Here is a 15,563-nt window from a genome sequence, read left to right on the forward strand (position 1 = left end):
TGTTTTGAGGATAAGAGAGGATAATCCCAAAACGGTCTGTCCGCATAAGAGCCACCAGGGGTGAAGCCGGCAGAACTCAGCAGACCCCAGACTCAAATGGAGGGAAGAGCCGCGCCTGCGGATTAATTAGCACTAGAAGCGATAGCTATAACTAGCAAATAGGAATTTGAGTACTAATTAATAACAAAGTTATTTAATTTAGAACCAGTAGACGCTGATGCCTTTGTTAATATGTGTAAATACCGTAAAGTTTTGATGACCGGTGAGCCCGCCTTTCGAGGGTCAGCACCCGGCTCCGCGCTTGGCGCACCCCGCAGCTGCGCGCTCCGCTCAGGCGCCTCTCCCACATCCCTTCGCTCCCGGGGGCGGTGCCGGGACAGCGGCGCGGGAGGCGGGACAGGGCGCGCGCGTGCGCGGCACTCCCGGAAGCGCGGCGGCGGCGGACCGGGAAGGGGAGCCCGAGGTTGCGGCGAGGGGCGGTGGCGGCGGCGGCGGCTCTGCCCGCCCGGCGGCGGAGTCGGCCATGACGAACTTCATCTCGGTGCAGCTGAAGAAGGCCTCGGAGGTGGACTTGGCCAAGCCGCTGTGCAAGTTCATTCAGCAAAGCTACCCGGGCGCCGAGGCGCAGGCCGAGCACTGCCGCGCCGCCGAGGAGCTCAGCAGGCTCCGCAAGAGCGCGCTCGGCCGCCCGCTCGACAAGCATGAGAGCGCGCTGGAGACCCTCCTCAGGTAGGGGCTCCCCACCCCCGCCATCTCCCCCTTCCTCCGTCTCCCACAGCCCTGATTCCCCGCGGGGCCCTGGCGGCAGCTCCGGGCCCTGGGCGTGGCGGAGCCGGAGCCAGGTGCGGGCGGGCCCAGGTGTGGGCGGCCTCTCCAGCCGGGAGAAAGCGGCCGGGGCTGCCGGGCCGGCTCCGGCGGCCTGTGGGATGCAGGCGCTCCGGCGCTCGGGTGTCCTGCCGCATCCCGGGGTGCGCCGCTCAGGTGTCGTGGGGTGTCACATGATGGCAGCGGAGGGAGAGGGACGCCTTGTCCCCATCAACAGTCCCTTCCCAGTGTTTGTGTCGTGCCAGTAGCTCTTAGATGTAGGTAGAAATTGTAAAGCCACAGAACATTAGGGGTTGGAAGAGAGCTTAAAGATCATCTAGTCCCAACCCCCCCCCCCGCCATGGGCAGGGACACCTCCCCCTAGACCAGATTGCTCAAGGCCTTATCCAGCTTGGCCTTGAACAGTGTCAGGGCTGGGGCATCCACAGCCTCCCTGGGCAAGTCCCTTTGTCAGTGCCTTCCTTCCCTCACAGTAAGAAGTTTCTTCTAATGTAAATTTCCCGTCTTCCAATCTGTACCCACGACACACCATTTTGCTTTCCATGGAGAGTTGGTGTTTCTTTCTTTTCAGTGTTACATTTTGCTATTACAGCTTTCTTTTCACTTCCTGTTCAGTTTTGTGTGTGGGTTTGTTTTTGTATTTTGTTGTCAGCATGATTTCCTTTTGTTTTCTATGTTTAGCAGCTTCTTAATGTATTTGCAAAATCACATCCTTTCTTTTTTTCTCCTTAACACAGTTAGCTTGCTATCAGAAAGTTTAGTGGGGCCTCTGTGGTGCTGGAGTTATTGTAGTTTATCTGAGCAAAAGATTAATGTGTGCCTTTTGCCTGGTAATCCGCATTAAGCCTGCGTTAGGACTAACAGCTCCATCATCCTATCTCTCTAAAACACTTATGGATTGCAGTATTGAGAAGAAAGAGAAGGAGCTACTGGAGAGGGTCCAGAGGAGGGTCACAAAGATGATCAGGGGTCTGGATTATCTCTGTTATGAGGAGCTGGGCCTGTTTAATCTGGAGAAGACTGGAAAGAATGGTATTAGTGCACATAGATATATCTCAAAGGCGAGTTTTGAGACGATGGTGCTGGTCCTTTCTCAGTGGTGCCCAGGGATAGAACGAGGAGCAGTGGCCCTAAGTTAAAATACAAGAAGTACCTCAACATGAGAAAGAAATTTTTTATGTTAAAGGTGACAAAGCACGGAAACAGGTTGCCCAGGGAGGACGTGGAGTCTCCATTTCTGGAGGTGTTCAAAACCCACCTAACAAGTGCCTTGTTTAAGAGAAGGCAAGTTTTGTGAAATAAGTTACTGATGATTTTTAAGCTTATCAGCTCTTCAGTGGGTATTTGGGCTATAAAAGCTCTGACTCTACTGATTGTGTTTTACAGTAGCTTTGTGCTTTCTAGTTCTATTTCTGTCTATGACTCTGTATGCTTTTGAAGGTACTTGTGTTTATGCCTTTGAAGGTCAGGGAAATTGTAGCATCTGTGAACTGAAAGAGGGACTTCGCTAGCCAAATTGAAAAGCATACTATTATGTTCCCTTGCATGCTGGAATTGAGCTTCCTTTTCTGAAGGTGCCAGTCAGGTTTGTAGTTAGGGTGAAGTCACACAATGTGGCTGGGCCAAACAGGGATTTCAGACAGAAACTAACAGTTGCTCTGCAGCACCGAAAGAAGGCAGCCTACTTTTCAGTTCTGATCCTTACACCTTTTCTGGAAGGCATAATGTAGGCATGGCATTCTGAGCAACTTGAATGAGTTCAGTGGAGGGTCAGATGAACATCAGAGCTGGTGCAAAATAAATAAAAGTAGTGTTGCGGAAAGCCAAGAGGCTGAGCAGGACCTCCCTGTTTCAGTGCCAGCAGATAAATAAATGAATTTATCCATAGTATGCAACTTCACCTCAGGTTTTCCCTCTGAATAATCAAGGAAAACCACTTGTAATTGCATAATTACCAGCTTTGAGTCAATTCCATATGCAGTGATCTGTTCTCTTTGCTGGTGATCATCAGCAGATGAACTTAGCTGGCCCAGATACTGTTGCAGTAGACTGGAGCTGTTGAACGAAATGATGTAAACATGAAGTGATATCCCTCCTGTGCAGAAGTTCCTCTCTTAAAACAGCTGCATTTTTATTGTATTGCTTGAGAATATTTGTTCCTTTTATAGTGGAAGTGAGATAAGATGAAGGTCTGAATTAACTGTAAGTTATAGAAAATAAAACAATCAGATGTATATTTTCCTTTATTTCTAACAAGTTATTAATGTTTGGTCCATGTCTGACCATTTAAATTTGTTACAGTTGCTAGGAAGTAAGTTTGCTCTTACTCTGTAAGAATATTCTGACATATATTCTCTTAATTTTTCTGTAAGGCACAGTTATTTTAAAAAGTCAAACTGTCTGCACATCCAGAAGTTTGAAATATCCAGCTGAGATACACAAGTGCCTAAATGCCTTGTGTTTCCTCTGAAAATTTCCTTGCCTCTCCAACTTGCAGTGTTTTCCTGTTGGTATTTAAGACGAATACTCAGTCTTAACATTCAACTTCATTGAAATTAGAGTTTAAAACTGGTTTGTTGGTGAAGTAAGGTTAGAAGAACTAATTAGAACATGGCTACTCTTTGCATACTTCTACTTCCTTGTGGCTTTTTATAGACCATAATACCTAGTAGAGCATTGTAGACTATTTAACTGTTAAGAAATGAGGGCTTAGTCTTCTGCTAACTAATCTAGGATTTGTGTGTGATTCTGTAATTTGTAGCAGCCTTGTTTTTCTGAGTAGTCACTCTGGACTTTTTTTCTCTTATGGAAGAAATGGACTCAGTTGCAGCCACATTTCCTAGACAAGCACTGACCAGTAAAGCTTGAAAGTGTGTGGTGTGCTATTGTTCAACTGCTGAGGGGAAAAATGCTTCTCTTGGAGAAGCATTTGAGATAGACTGTGCCCCTTCTCACTGGGAAAGACCTCAGCCTGCTTCCAAGCTTTCTTTGTTTTGTGAGAATCTGAGTGCTCTGAAGGTGATGTAGGTGAGCTTGGTACAGATGTTTCCCGTTAAATTCTGTCATAGCAGATTCGATTTAGTGGTGTTTTTCTTTTTTTTTTCTTTTTTTTCTTCTTTTTTTTTTTTTTTTTTTTAGTTCTGAGTATAATTATAGCTTCAAGGGATTCCTTGCTTCCTCTAATATTAAAGATAGCCTGGACCTAATTTCCTTTTTCTGGAGACATAGAATACTGGTGCAAGTTTAATTGGTTTAATTTTGCTAACAACTCCTGCAGTTCTTTTTAAAAAAGAAAAAGGGGAAAAAGAAGGGGGGTGGGGGCAATGCATGGTTTTATTTTGAATGCTCAAATTCTCTTAGGGCTGAAAGTTGCTCTTCAAGATAAGAACCAGAGTCCTGAACTCACAGCCAGAAACCACAACTGCAAAGACAGATCTTTGGTCTTTTTGATGTTCTTTTGAAGGGGATTTTTCTTTATCATGCTTTGGAGGAGGCACAATATTTGAGTTTCTTTATGCAATACATATATTTTAGTTAAATTCTAATTTAAGCCTTGACTTCCTGCTCATTTGATGGCTGTTTTTTACTAGCATTTAGGAGTGTATAATACCTGTTTTGATGAGAGATTGCTGTATTTTGAGCACTAGATCTGCTTTGCTGACATGTGCCCCTTCCCCCCCCCCCCCCCCCCCCCTTTTGCTGCTGTAGTTGTAGTTCCTCACTGGCCCAGCCAAACGCAGCACTCCTCTGTGTTGTGCCTTGTGTTCTTTGTATCTTGATAGTTTAAATTACTGTAAATTTAGTTTTAAATTACACCTTTATGTTTACCCTCATCTTTTGTGTGTAACTGAGTTGTGCATCCATTGTGGCTTTTCCTTCTATAGTTACTTTCTGGTTTTGTAAAGACAGTTTGGTGCTCTTCTGTGGTTAACATCTTCATTTACCATTTCAATATATTTAGTTTTATGTGTACCGTTATATTTATACCATTTATATTTATAAAACTAAAAAACTTGACATGGTTGTGTTCTGGGATTTTTTTTGTCGGCAGAGTTTTAAAGAGCTCTTAAATCTTGAGTGTAATTTCAAGTTCTCCAAGAAGAAGAAATAAACGTCCCATGCTTAAAATAGTAAAGAAAACGGTAGTATAAATTCTGAACTTGTTAAAACCAACCAAACAAAAAGTCCTATTTAAGAGGGCTATACACCTCTCTGGCTTATTTTGTCAGTGGTTATGTTGACATACAAAGAGTGGTCTGTTTGCAATGAGCCAAGGCTTGGGCACACCCAGCTTCACAAGGACATTTGACAAGCTTTGCTCCTTTACTCCATCCTCATGGCAGATGAGGACAGTGTAATCGTGGAATGTGGGAAGACAGCTTGGCTTTAGTGGTGGCTTTTGGTTAACAAATTAAATTGAGTCAAGAGGAGACAGCGCGCAAAGTCTCCTTTTCTTTGTGATGCTATGTGAAAATAAGTGCTGAGACCAGACGAAGGTAATGAAGGAAGTATATTTAAATATATAGGTTGCAGTGATCTTTCAGGGCTGGTTATTGTTTTTAACTATACCTTTCACATACTTGGTAAGTTGTTTAATCTTGGTTAAACTGCCATCACAGTAAATATCTGCAGAATTTTTTTTTTTTTAACCTGACAAGCAATTTCTTTCAACTCAATTATTACTCGAAGTCCTGTTGCTGTTGCAGATTATTGTCGTTTTTGATATGGCTTAGTATATTGTGTCTTAAATTGCAGTGGCTCAGTTGAAGTCAGAAACCTGTAGTGTTATGTACATTGGCAGATATAATTAACTGAAGAATACACTAACACTATTTTTATTCTATATGAGTTTTGAAAATTCTTCTTGAATTTTTAAACAAATGTTATTGTCTGTACAACACAGGTCTCGTACATGCATCTCATGCCTATGTCTGTTGTGATCAGTATTTAATAGTGTAAGGAACTGGGAACAATCTTAGTCCTGTTTCACAGACTGTGAAAGCCATTACTGCAAGGTGTTTTGTGTGCTGGGAATATAAATTCTTTATGAAAGAATTTGACCAATATAATGTTGAGCATATACCAGTATGGCCAGTGCTACAGAAGTCTGTAGGAAACGGGCTTCACATGTTATGTGTTCTTAGCAGTTTAAAGGTTTCACATTCTGCATCCAGCCTGTCATGTTTAACAAGTGGTGCAGGTGTAGGGCATCACTCAGGAAAACTTTGAATTCCTTACTGTTGCCTGGATAGATTGTGTGAGGGACTATGCTATACTCACTATATTATCTTCCTGGCATCCTTTCCTAAACATCTCCCACTGTGACTAGACAAAATATTGGCACAGAGGAATTGTGGGTTTAATTCACTGTGACTACTAGAATATATTCCAATGAAAAATAAGTTTACAACTAAAGAATTTTATCAAGGATTAGTCTCTCCAGTTGGTACTGAGGCCTCTATTGCAACTGGCCTCTATTTCCAAAGACACTGAAATTGGGTTACAATGTTCAGATCAAGAGAGTACAGTGTAGCATGTTAATATTATGTTAAATGCTGTACTTAATTTACTTTTGCAGCGTGACTTAATGTATTCATTGTCTGCCGGTATGTATACAGGGGCTCCTTTGCATGATACTCTTTTCTAATCCACTAGGTAGTGATGTCTGGGTCAGCTTTGTCTGTGATACTGTTTTACTTCTGATTGAGACAGGGTTCCCATGTTTTCTGTGAAAAGCTACCTCTTGTTGAACTTGTTCCTCTACTGAAAAAATTCCTTTACATAGAAATTCTGTCTGTCCTGCAAATCCTTCATTGCTACAAATGAGCTTCTCAACCTACTTGTGTGTAGGATTTTTGTGCCCTTTTCCCTGCCTTACAGGACAGTTTAATAAACAAAAATTATTAATTTCATTTGTCTAATATCTCTGTGTTCCTTTCCTTTTTTTTTTTTTTCCTGTAGATACTATGATCAGCTGTGTTCCATTGAACCAAAGTTTCCATTCTCTGAAAATCAGGTGAGAAAACTTACCAAACCAGTAAACTGAATCCTGGCACCTACAATATATGACTTCCAAGCCTGTACCTAATCGTCTAATGAGTAGTTTTATTGAACAAGACATCTAATCTCTTTGAGCCTTATTTTCCTAATCTCTGTGCATTTTCTAGTCGGTGCTCACATACAGTCTATGCTGACACTTCACCTCTAGTGGCCATAGTTTTCTTTGTTTTACAGCTTGAGAAACATTTTGGTTTTGGCTAGTGATCACTGTGGTCTAGGGCAGAAGGCGTTGGCCTGTGCTGATTCCTCTTCAACTCTCTGCTTTCCAAGAAGTCTATTTCATACTGTGTTTTAAAGGCTTTTAAATTCATGATTTTTATGGGAAAACCTAAAGAAATGGATGGAATACAATCTTTGTTTTTTGAAGCAGGACAGATGTTTCATTCACAACAGTTAACAGAATAATCCATTTAAGATCTTATCGCTTTATTCCTGCCTCTGCATGACATAGTTTTTGTATAGGTATGGTGTCCATTAGGGTTTGGGGTTTTTTCCCTACCATATTTCTTTAGAATCACGTTTCTTCAGAGAAATTCAGCTGTATCTATTGAACGCTTCTGCAGGTAGAGACTGGAATAGATCTGTAGGCTCCTGTGTTTTGTTGGGAAAAGGTGTGGGTTTTCTTTCAATGTGTTTACAAATATTACAGAATTTATATTTCTTTATCAAATCATCAGATCATAGTTAAATGGTAATATTATGATTAAAAGGAAAAATTTCTTTCAGTCTGACAGGTTATACGTAATTTTAATCTAACTTCTAAGTGAGTTTTGTGTGTAGCTGCATTCACTTGCAGCCAAGAACATTGGTTGTCAGTGAGCAAGTGTTTTGCTATGGTAATCTGTAGACCTTGAGACAAGGAAAACTGGAAAACTTAGCAAGATTTGCATGTCTATAAACTGTTCCACTCAAGGGAAGAAGTAGTCAGTGGAAGCAGCAATGCAGCTGGGGACCAGAACACCCTGCACTAGCATTGCTGCTAGAGGAAAATACACTATCAAGCAGTACTGTTGCTCTTTCTGACATAATTCTCTCCAAGCACTTCAAACTGAGGAAGTCTGCCATCTTTTCTGGTTTGATACCAGTTGCCTACAATTACTTGATCAGCTGAATAAGGAATCAAATTGTGGAACCTGAAAGCAGATTCTGTGAAGTATTTGCATTGCCTCTGAAGTATATGCTGGAAGTATGAATAAAACACACTGTTTCTAGCTGCATTCTCTTTCCTGAGGGTGTTCCTGATAATGCTGCTATTGAATTCACTCATAACAATGAGTGGATTTTGGTGTTGCACAACAGATCTGAATACGCTGGTAATTTGGCACATTGGAAACTGCCTGGTTGGGTGGTTTAATTAAAATCTGATTATACCAACCCATCAGACGTACTGGGAGAGGAGTATCTTGTTTGGAAACAAATTTATCTGGTGCTCAGAATAGGAACAGAGCTGAAAGATAATTCTGAGAATTTCTGTCTTGTCTACTTGAAATGTTTTGAGCAACCTAACAGGAAGGTAAAAAGGTAGAATAATTTTTGTTTTGAATACCTGTTGGTTTCCTGAAACTTTGAGAATGTTTGTAATGTTGCAAGTGAATGAAAGACTTTATGAAATTAGAATATAAGGGCTAAATCCATAAATTTGGGATATTTTAAGATGATTTCATATTTGATTTTAGGAATAAAGATCTTTCTTTTTCACAACTTCCAGGTCTGTGTAACATTTACGTGGAAAGATGCTTTTGATAAAGGATCACTTTTTGGAGGATCTGCCAAACTGGGTATGTGAATGTACCAAAAAAACAAGTATTAATGATACTAAACCTTGAGAATATTTTTACATAGTGGAATTAATAGTCTTTCTAGCATTCTCAACACAGCTTTCAAATGAGTTCAGTTATATTGGTAACAAATTAATCACTTCAACATTGATAATGAACAAATGAGCACCATGCAAAGAATTTTTATAAAATTGAGATTTAATATTAGATTTCCAGAGGCCCAAATAGATGCGCAGTCTGATAGTAGTTGTACTATCTGCTTCTCAGACTTTTTCTGGGAGTAACTCTATTAAGATTCAGTAGATTTTGGGTGATGCAGCTCTTCCTGTTCTAAATGAGTAAGATCATTATGAAGTGTGCTTATGAGTGAGTCCCCTCCAGAAGTGGAGTGATGGTAGCTGGCTTCAGTAACCTAGTCTTGATACCACATTTTGTTCAAGAGAATAGAATTATTTGCCTGTGCTCAGAAATTACCCTTCTATCACTTCTTTTAAAAACATTTTCCTACAGATTTGAACACTTCAAAAGAAAAAAAATTGTATTTTTTCCCTGAAAACATAATGAGTCTGATTTGTTTTAGTCATATAGGGACAAGTCTGCACTACAAAATCAGGGTCATGAAATGGATTTGGGACACTTGCCAATAGAGAAGTAAGACTAAATCCTTTTGAGTAAGTGAGCAGCGGTTCAGTTGTGTGACATCACTCTTTAGTATTTCTATTTGTACCTAAATGTTCATCATGATTAGTATTGCAAGATGACCATTGCAATTTTGAAGTTCCAGACAAAGCCTGAAGAAAATGTTTGAACCTTACTGTGTTTTTATGAAAGTTTTTGCTGCCTTTATACAGCAGCAACTCCTCTTAGCAACTACTGGAAGTCTTTGCAGTTTTGTGTGTTCTGAATACACATGCTAACAACTGTGATTGTTATGTATATATACAACATGTATATGTATGTATATAACTATATGTGTAACAATATACCACATACCTATGCATGCTCAGATGATCCTTGCTTTCTGTTCCAACTGTTATAAGAAGTCCTGGGTAATTGGAGACCTTCCTGAAGATCTCTGGTTTTTTTTTTTTTCTCTCAGAATTTGGTTAGTTCTTTCTTCTTTGGGCTAACATTTAATGAGGATTGAATCAGTTTCATAGTAAGGTTCAGAATATTTAGTTGATGTAAACATAGTCTCTCAATCACCAGAGATCTGTAATAATTGTGAGGAAAAAAACCAGTAACCATAACAATGATGATTAGTGTAAGAATTTGAATAAATACGGTGTTACTGCAGCTTGAGGAAGCTTGCTTGTCTGCAGGGTAATTATATACTAGCCTAAATAATCTGTGCAGTAGATGACCAGAGATTTATGCAACAGTCTGTGTCAAATACCAAAGAAGTTCTTAACTGAGATGTGAGTAATGCTCAGTTAACAAGCAATGGGATAAGGGTCATTTTGAAACTTTAAAGCAGATCCTGGTGGAAAGAAATTAACAAAAGGAGATCAGAATTGGTGGTGAGGTTTCTGAGTGTAAAGCAAAGCTATCAATAATCAAGGGAGCAAAATTTCTCTTGACTGCTAAGAGAAGTCTCCAGATAGAAATTCAGTGTAAAACTCCTGAGACTTCCGTGGCAACAAGATGCAGGGATGCAACTTGAGAGTTCTGGCTCTTGCTGTGGTGCCGAACTGTTTTCTTCCCACCTTCCCCTGGATCCCAAGTCTGTATCACAGTGGTAGCTGACAGATACTGCTTTCAAGTGACTGCTTGAAAAGTGACTGAGTTCACAGCATGGCATGTAATCTGAAATATGTTGACTAAGTTAATTGGTAGTGCCATAAACAGATGAGTCTGTAGAAAATCTGTATTGCTGTAAATCACACTTGAGGTGCAGTCCAGAGTATAGAGTAATTTTGCACTTCAGAAGCTTTAAAGCCGTATTTTCTTTCCCATCTTGTGTTTTAGTCTTTTCAAAGACTAAACAACTTTTGTCTGAGTTCAAGATCTTATTTTTAGAAAAATTCTGGAAAATAAACTTATAGAAGGGATATTATTTAGATAAATTAATATTCTCTTGATAAAATAGTGACTGTGACAGTGTAATTCACTTGGAAACAAGTGGGAAAAAGGGCATGTTAGATTTAGGCTGGCTTGTCTGAAAACTTAGTGCAGGTTAGTGAGCACTAACATACAAGCTTCAGAGATGTGTTAGATAAATATGTAGCTGTTTAAGGAGGCTGATTGTCAGTGAAATGAAACAAATATACACCTTTAGTGCCTTCATGTTTTAAGGATATCTGTACCTGGGTTTGTGAAATTAAAAATTCACTAGTTGTCACTTCTGTGTTCTCCAAGAGGACTGTCTAGACACTTTTTGATACTAGTACGAGACTAGTATCTGCAGTATTTGTTTTTTTCCAGCACTTGCGTAGGGCAAATAACCTTTTGAAAGCAATTAATAATCAAAATGGTTCCTGTTCAGGTATTTCTGGTTCTAGAAGTGTGGGCTCCATCCTCTGGAGCTATGAAGTACTGCAGGAGTCGCTTCTGGACACTCTGCGCTGTTGTCTAGCGAGCTCAAGTTTTAATTAAGTAAATCCCTAACTGTTTCAGTACATGTATAATGAAGATATTTGTCAGCATTTTAAGCCTGAAACAATAGCTTTAAAAGTGAAAAATTCCCTATATTTCAATAGATAGAAAACGGAACATGTTAAAGTCTTTGTAAGTGGTCAGTTATTGCAAAGTGATTAATGTGTGCAACTTCATATTTAAGATGACCTCTCGGTAATGCTTCAAGAGCCAAAGAGCCGCACTTGAGTTAGAAAGACTTTGAAATTATTTTGTATACATTTTCATGCTGTTGCTTTCATGCTTTGTGTCGCTTTCTGTAGTTTCTCACATGGAAACATTTCGTGGTAGTACTAAATTAGACTTTGTGAAACCTTCAGAATGAACACAACTTTGACTTGAAAAGTTCAGTAAGATCGGGGGTTTGTTTGTTTGTTTTTCACTTGAAACTGTTAACACATTTAGTGATAATCATAATGTCAGCCTCATCTGTAGGATGCTAGAGAACTGAAGTTTATTTTCTTAACAGTCTGGCTAACTGTTTGTCTTGCCTGCAGCTCTGGCAAGTTTGGGATATGAGAAGACCTGTGTTTTGTTCAACTGTGGAGCATTGGCAAGCCAGATTGCAGCAGAACAGAATCTGGATAACGATGAAGGACTAAAAGCTGCAGCTAAGCACTATCAGGTACAGAGGCTCCCTGCTTCTGCTTACAAATTTAGAATTTGTATTCTTCAAACATCAAACAAGTATCTCTCAATTTTAAAGCTATATACATATATATATATATATATATATATATAAATGTATATATGTACATACTTTCCTGCTCTGAACTGCAAAGATGGATTGGCTGTGTACCTGGTCTTGTCTCATACTTGTTTATCAGATTTGGAGGATTTAACTCTACAGAGTTCTCCATACTCCTTCCCTCAAGTGAGTTGGTAACTAAACCTTCAGCTTAAGATTTAAAAATTTTAGCTAGTATAAATTTCAGTTTTCACAAGTTATACAGTAATAATCCCTTTCTTCTTTCTGGAATGCATTAAAATCTTAGGATGTTAGGTGTAACCAGTATACCATTATTTACAGTCTGTCATGGTAAGTGTCTCATTGTAAGTGGCTACAAGAACAAGAGGTCACAAGGAGTTGTGTTTAGTGGCTAAACAATAAATGGGAGACCATGCACCAAAGAAACTTTTTTTGTACTTTTATGTATATTATATTTGTTAGTGAGAAAATGTGTATGAAAACAATGGATGATAATAAATTATTTTGTTTTACTTAGTTTGCTAGTGGTGCTTTTCAACACATTAAAGACACGGTTTTGTCAGCCTTGAATCGAGAACCTACAGTGGACATCTCTCCAGACACGGTTGGGACTCTCAGTCTTATTATGCTGGCTCAAGCCCAAGAAGTCTTTTTTTTAAAAGCGACAAGAGGTATATTTTAGTTTTTGGCTTGTATATTTAAGTCTATGTTACAACTTCCACAAAAACTTAGACATGTTTTAAGTTACTAAGAGCCTGTAAAGGGTGTTTCAGAAGTTTTTATGTTTGCCTTTACTGATTCTCCCCTTGCTCCTTGCTGGTCATTAAACACAAAATACAGATGTCCTGTAAGAATTTGTTTAAGGTTCACCTGACAATGCAGTTCTCCTATCTGCCTTTTTAGGTCCAAAACCAATAGTCTTCCTTCATCTTTACAAAGGATATTGCTGAATTATATTTTTTCCACTCCCCTCTTGAAAACAAAAGACATTCTCTGAAAGAGCTGAGAGTACTAAAAACGGTGCATAAGGGATTGTGCAAGTACGCCTTCCCTTCTCTGTCTAGGGAGTGATTTCATGAGAATTTAGAAAGAAATGACTGTGCTAGAAACAAAGGAAATTTCCTAAGAGTTGAAGGGAAACAAATTCTGTTTTGTTGTTCCTGCTTTTAACAGAGGAACTCTTTGACCAAGTCTTTTAGAATGCCCAGTTGATCTTGGAGAAGGAAATTTTGCAGGTAGAACAAAAAATTACTTCAGGAGTTGTTAAGGGTTGATTGTGAAATACTCATTCAAAGTTTAGCTATCTTAATACAGCTATTAGAGAACTTATGCTTCAAAGAAATTTTCTGTGGGATGGTACTATCTTTGATACAAAATTTCTTCCTCTTTTGCTCTTCTCTCTTTGTTCAGAAAAAGTTGTGCATCTAGAAGTTAGAGATATCTAAAAGTAGAACTGAGGACATAGAGGTCTTATGTGATTGCCCACAAATGGCTCTTTCTCCTGACATAATTTGGAATACTTTGGAGGAAGAGATGGGTTATCTTACTTGGGATGTTTCTTGTCTTCCCAGGGAAGATCCCTGAAAATTCTTGTAGCCTTTCTGCCTTTAGGAGAATCTCAACAAGAAACTGTTGTCCTTCAGCCAGCTGATAAATTATGTTTGTTCTTTATCATGCTGGTAGCAGTATTTTAGTCTCTGGCTGTTTGGACATTGCTTTGAAATAAATTTGTGTAACAAATGGCTGAAATGTTTCCTTCAGGAACAGAGCAGGTGCTTCCCTCATTTTGCATGACAAATAGATTGTCACTTTCTCAATTTCTTCTTTTCCAAAACATGAAAAAGACAAAACAAGGCTAATCCAAACCCCAGATGTGCCCAATGAACTGAAGAGTCTTGTGATTACTCCTAAGACCACAAGTCTGACAGTGTTTGAAGGTCAATAAGGTTCATAATCATATGATAATGAAGGCTGTAGATTTTGCTGGATTTAGGTTCTTTTCCATGGGGGGAAAGATATTTTGTGAAGAATCATGTTTGACAACATGATTAATTTCAAAAACCTGTTTTTCAAGCTCAAATCCTTCAAAGTTAGATCTCAAAATAGAAATTAAGCTTCTTGCTGCATTGGCTATTTACCTTACTTGGAATTTTCTGGGTTTTCTCTCATGTGAGAGAGTCCATTTTTCAGCTTACCAGCTGTAATGATATTTCTGATAGAACTGAGTTTATTTATAAGTTGAAAGAAAGCACGAGTGTTTGGCAAAAGCCCAGTTGGTCAGTCACATCTAACTTCATTACATAGCTACAGACCAGTTCTTTAATTTCTGAGCCTTTCCTAATGCTTACTTTAAGTGTCTTTAAGTCTGCACGTTTGCTGTTCTGAATCAAGGCTTGCATTGTAGCTGCAATATTTTAAAGATATCTGATTAAAAACTAAAGCTTCTGGTGGTGAAAGATGTTCTGAGTTGTCTGCATGGACAAATGATTCTCCTCTAACATTTTCTTTTTTAATGGAAATGTAGTTAATACGCCAGTATTTTTTCCTTTCCTAATGCTCCAGCTGTAGGAAGGAAGATGCAACTACTGCACACTTGGTGGGGCTAGAAAGAAAAGTTACTTAGGTTTTTTGTGTGATTTGGTTTTCTTAAATATGTAGTGCATCAGACAGGAACATTCTAGGAAAGAAGTAAGGTGATAGATCTCATAAGCTCCTTTCTCCCAGTTCGTCCTCTAAATCCTGTTCCACAGTGAAAAGATCTTTCTGGCATACCTCAAACATGTTTACCTCATAGAAGCTAAATAGATTACGTCACAGCTCATGTCTGAAATGTTGTAGATTGATATGTGAATATGCTGGTATGAGCAGACCACTTGGGAATTCTTTGGTTGAATTTTGGCGGTTAAGCATACTCTGCAAAATTCCTGATCTCGCCATAGTCCGTATCATGCTTACCAGTGTGTGTAGGTGTGACCTAAGAGTCACCTGAGTCAGAGGGTGCTTGTTTGTCAGGGCAGCTATTTAGAGCGGACAGCCAGTGTTTGCATTGATTGCCTGCCTTCTCTTGGAAGGCTGAATTGCTAGTGCAGGCGGGAGGTTACCTCCTTTATAAAAGGAGCTAAAGATAATCCCTGGCCTGCACTACCAGTAGTGCATATGTCCTTTATAAAAGGAGATAGAGAGTTGAAGAATGTTCCTATTCTAGCAGTTTTGGCTTCAGGAACAGGGTGAGGATGTGAGGCAGGGGATACCACTGCAGATAGGTACATACACTGATAGGAAGTAGTGGATATGGCTTTGAGGAACTGTGGTTATTTATGTCTAGGAATGGTGTTTCTATATTTGCTGTAAACTAACAGTGGTGTGGGCTGCAATGGAAAGGACCAGTCCCTTCTCCTCTGTTGCAGTTTTTCAGAGTCCTGACATGGAACTGGGTTAGGAGCAGATCCTGCTGAAAATAAAATCTATTTTGCTAACTAGATTTCAGCTGAATTCTTTGACTATGGCTGTACAAGTGCTTGTGCTGGCACAGGGAAGGGCTGGGAGCAAGCTGCCAG

General features: G+C 39.5%; 1 protein-coding gene across 2 annotated transcripts in view; it reads left to right on the forward strand.

The window, feature by feature from the left end:
* The first annotated feature begins 417 nt into the window (after window positions 1-417).
* The window catches only part of LOC125323442 (programmed cell death 6 interacting protein), a 30,469-nt gene continuing 15,323 nt past the window's right edge, over window positions 418-15,563 (forward strand). The window contains exons 1-5 of one of the 2 annotated variants that reach the window (XM_048298400.1): window positions 418-729; window positions 6,787-6,841; window positions 8,594-8,663; window positions 11,795-11,922; window positions 12,524-12,677. In XM_048298400.1, coding sequence (XP_048154357.1) covers window positions 524-729; window positions 6,787-6,841; window positions 8,594-8,663; window positions 11,795-11,922; window positions 12,524-12,677 — 613 coding nt within the window. In that variant the 5' untranslated portion in view covers window positions 418-523. The remainder of the gene's footprint in view (window positions 730-6,786; window positions 6,842-8,593; window positions 8,664-11,794; window positions 11,923-12,523; window positions 12,678-15,563) is intronic. The other variant, XM_048298409.1, reaches the window with a different exon arrangement.

This window comes from Corvus hawaiiensis, chromosome 1, assembly GCF_020740725.1.
Source record: "Corvus hawaiiensis isolate bCorHaw1 chromosome 1, bCorHaw1.pri.cur, whole genome shotgun sequence".
Taxonomy (NCBI): domain Eukaryota; kingdom Metazoa; phylum Chordata; class Aves; order Passeriformes; family Corvidae; genus Corvus; species Corvus hawaiiensis.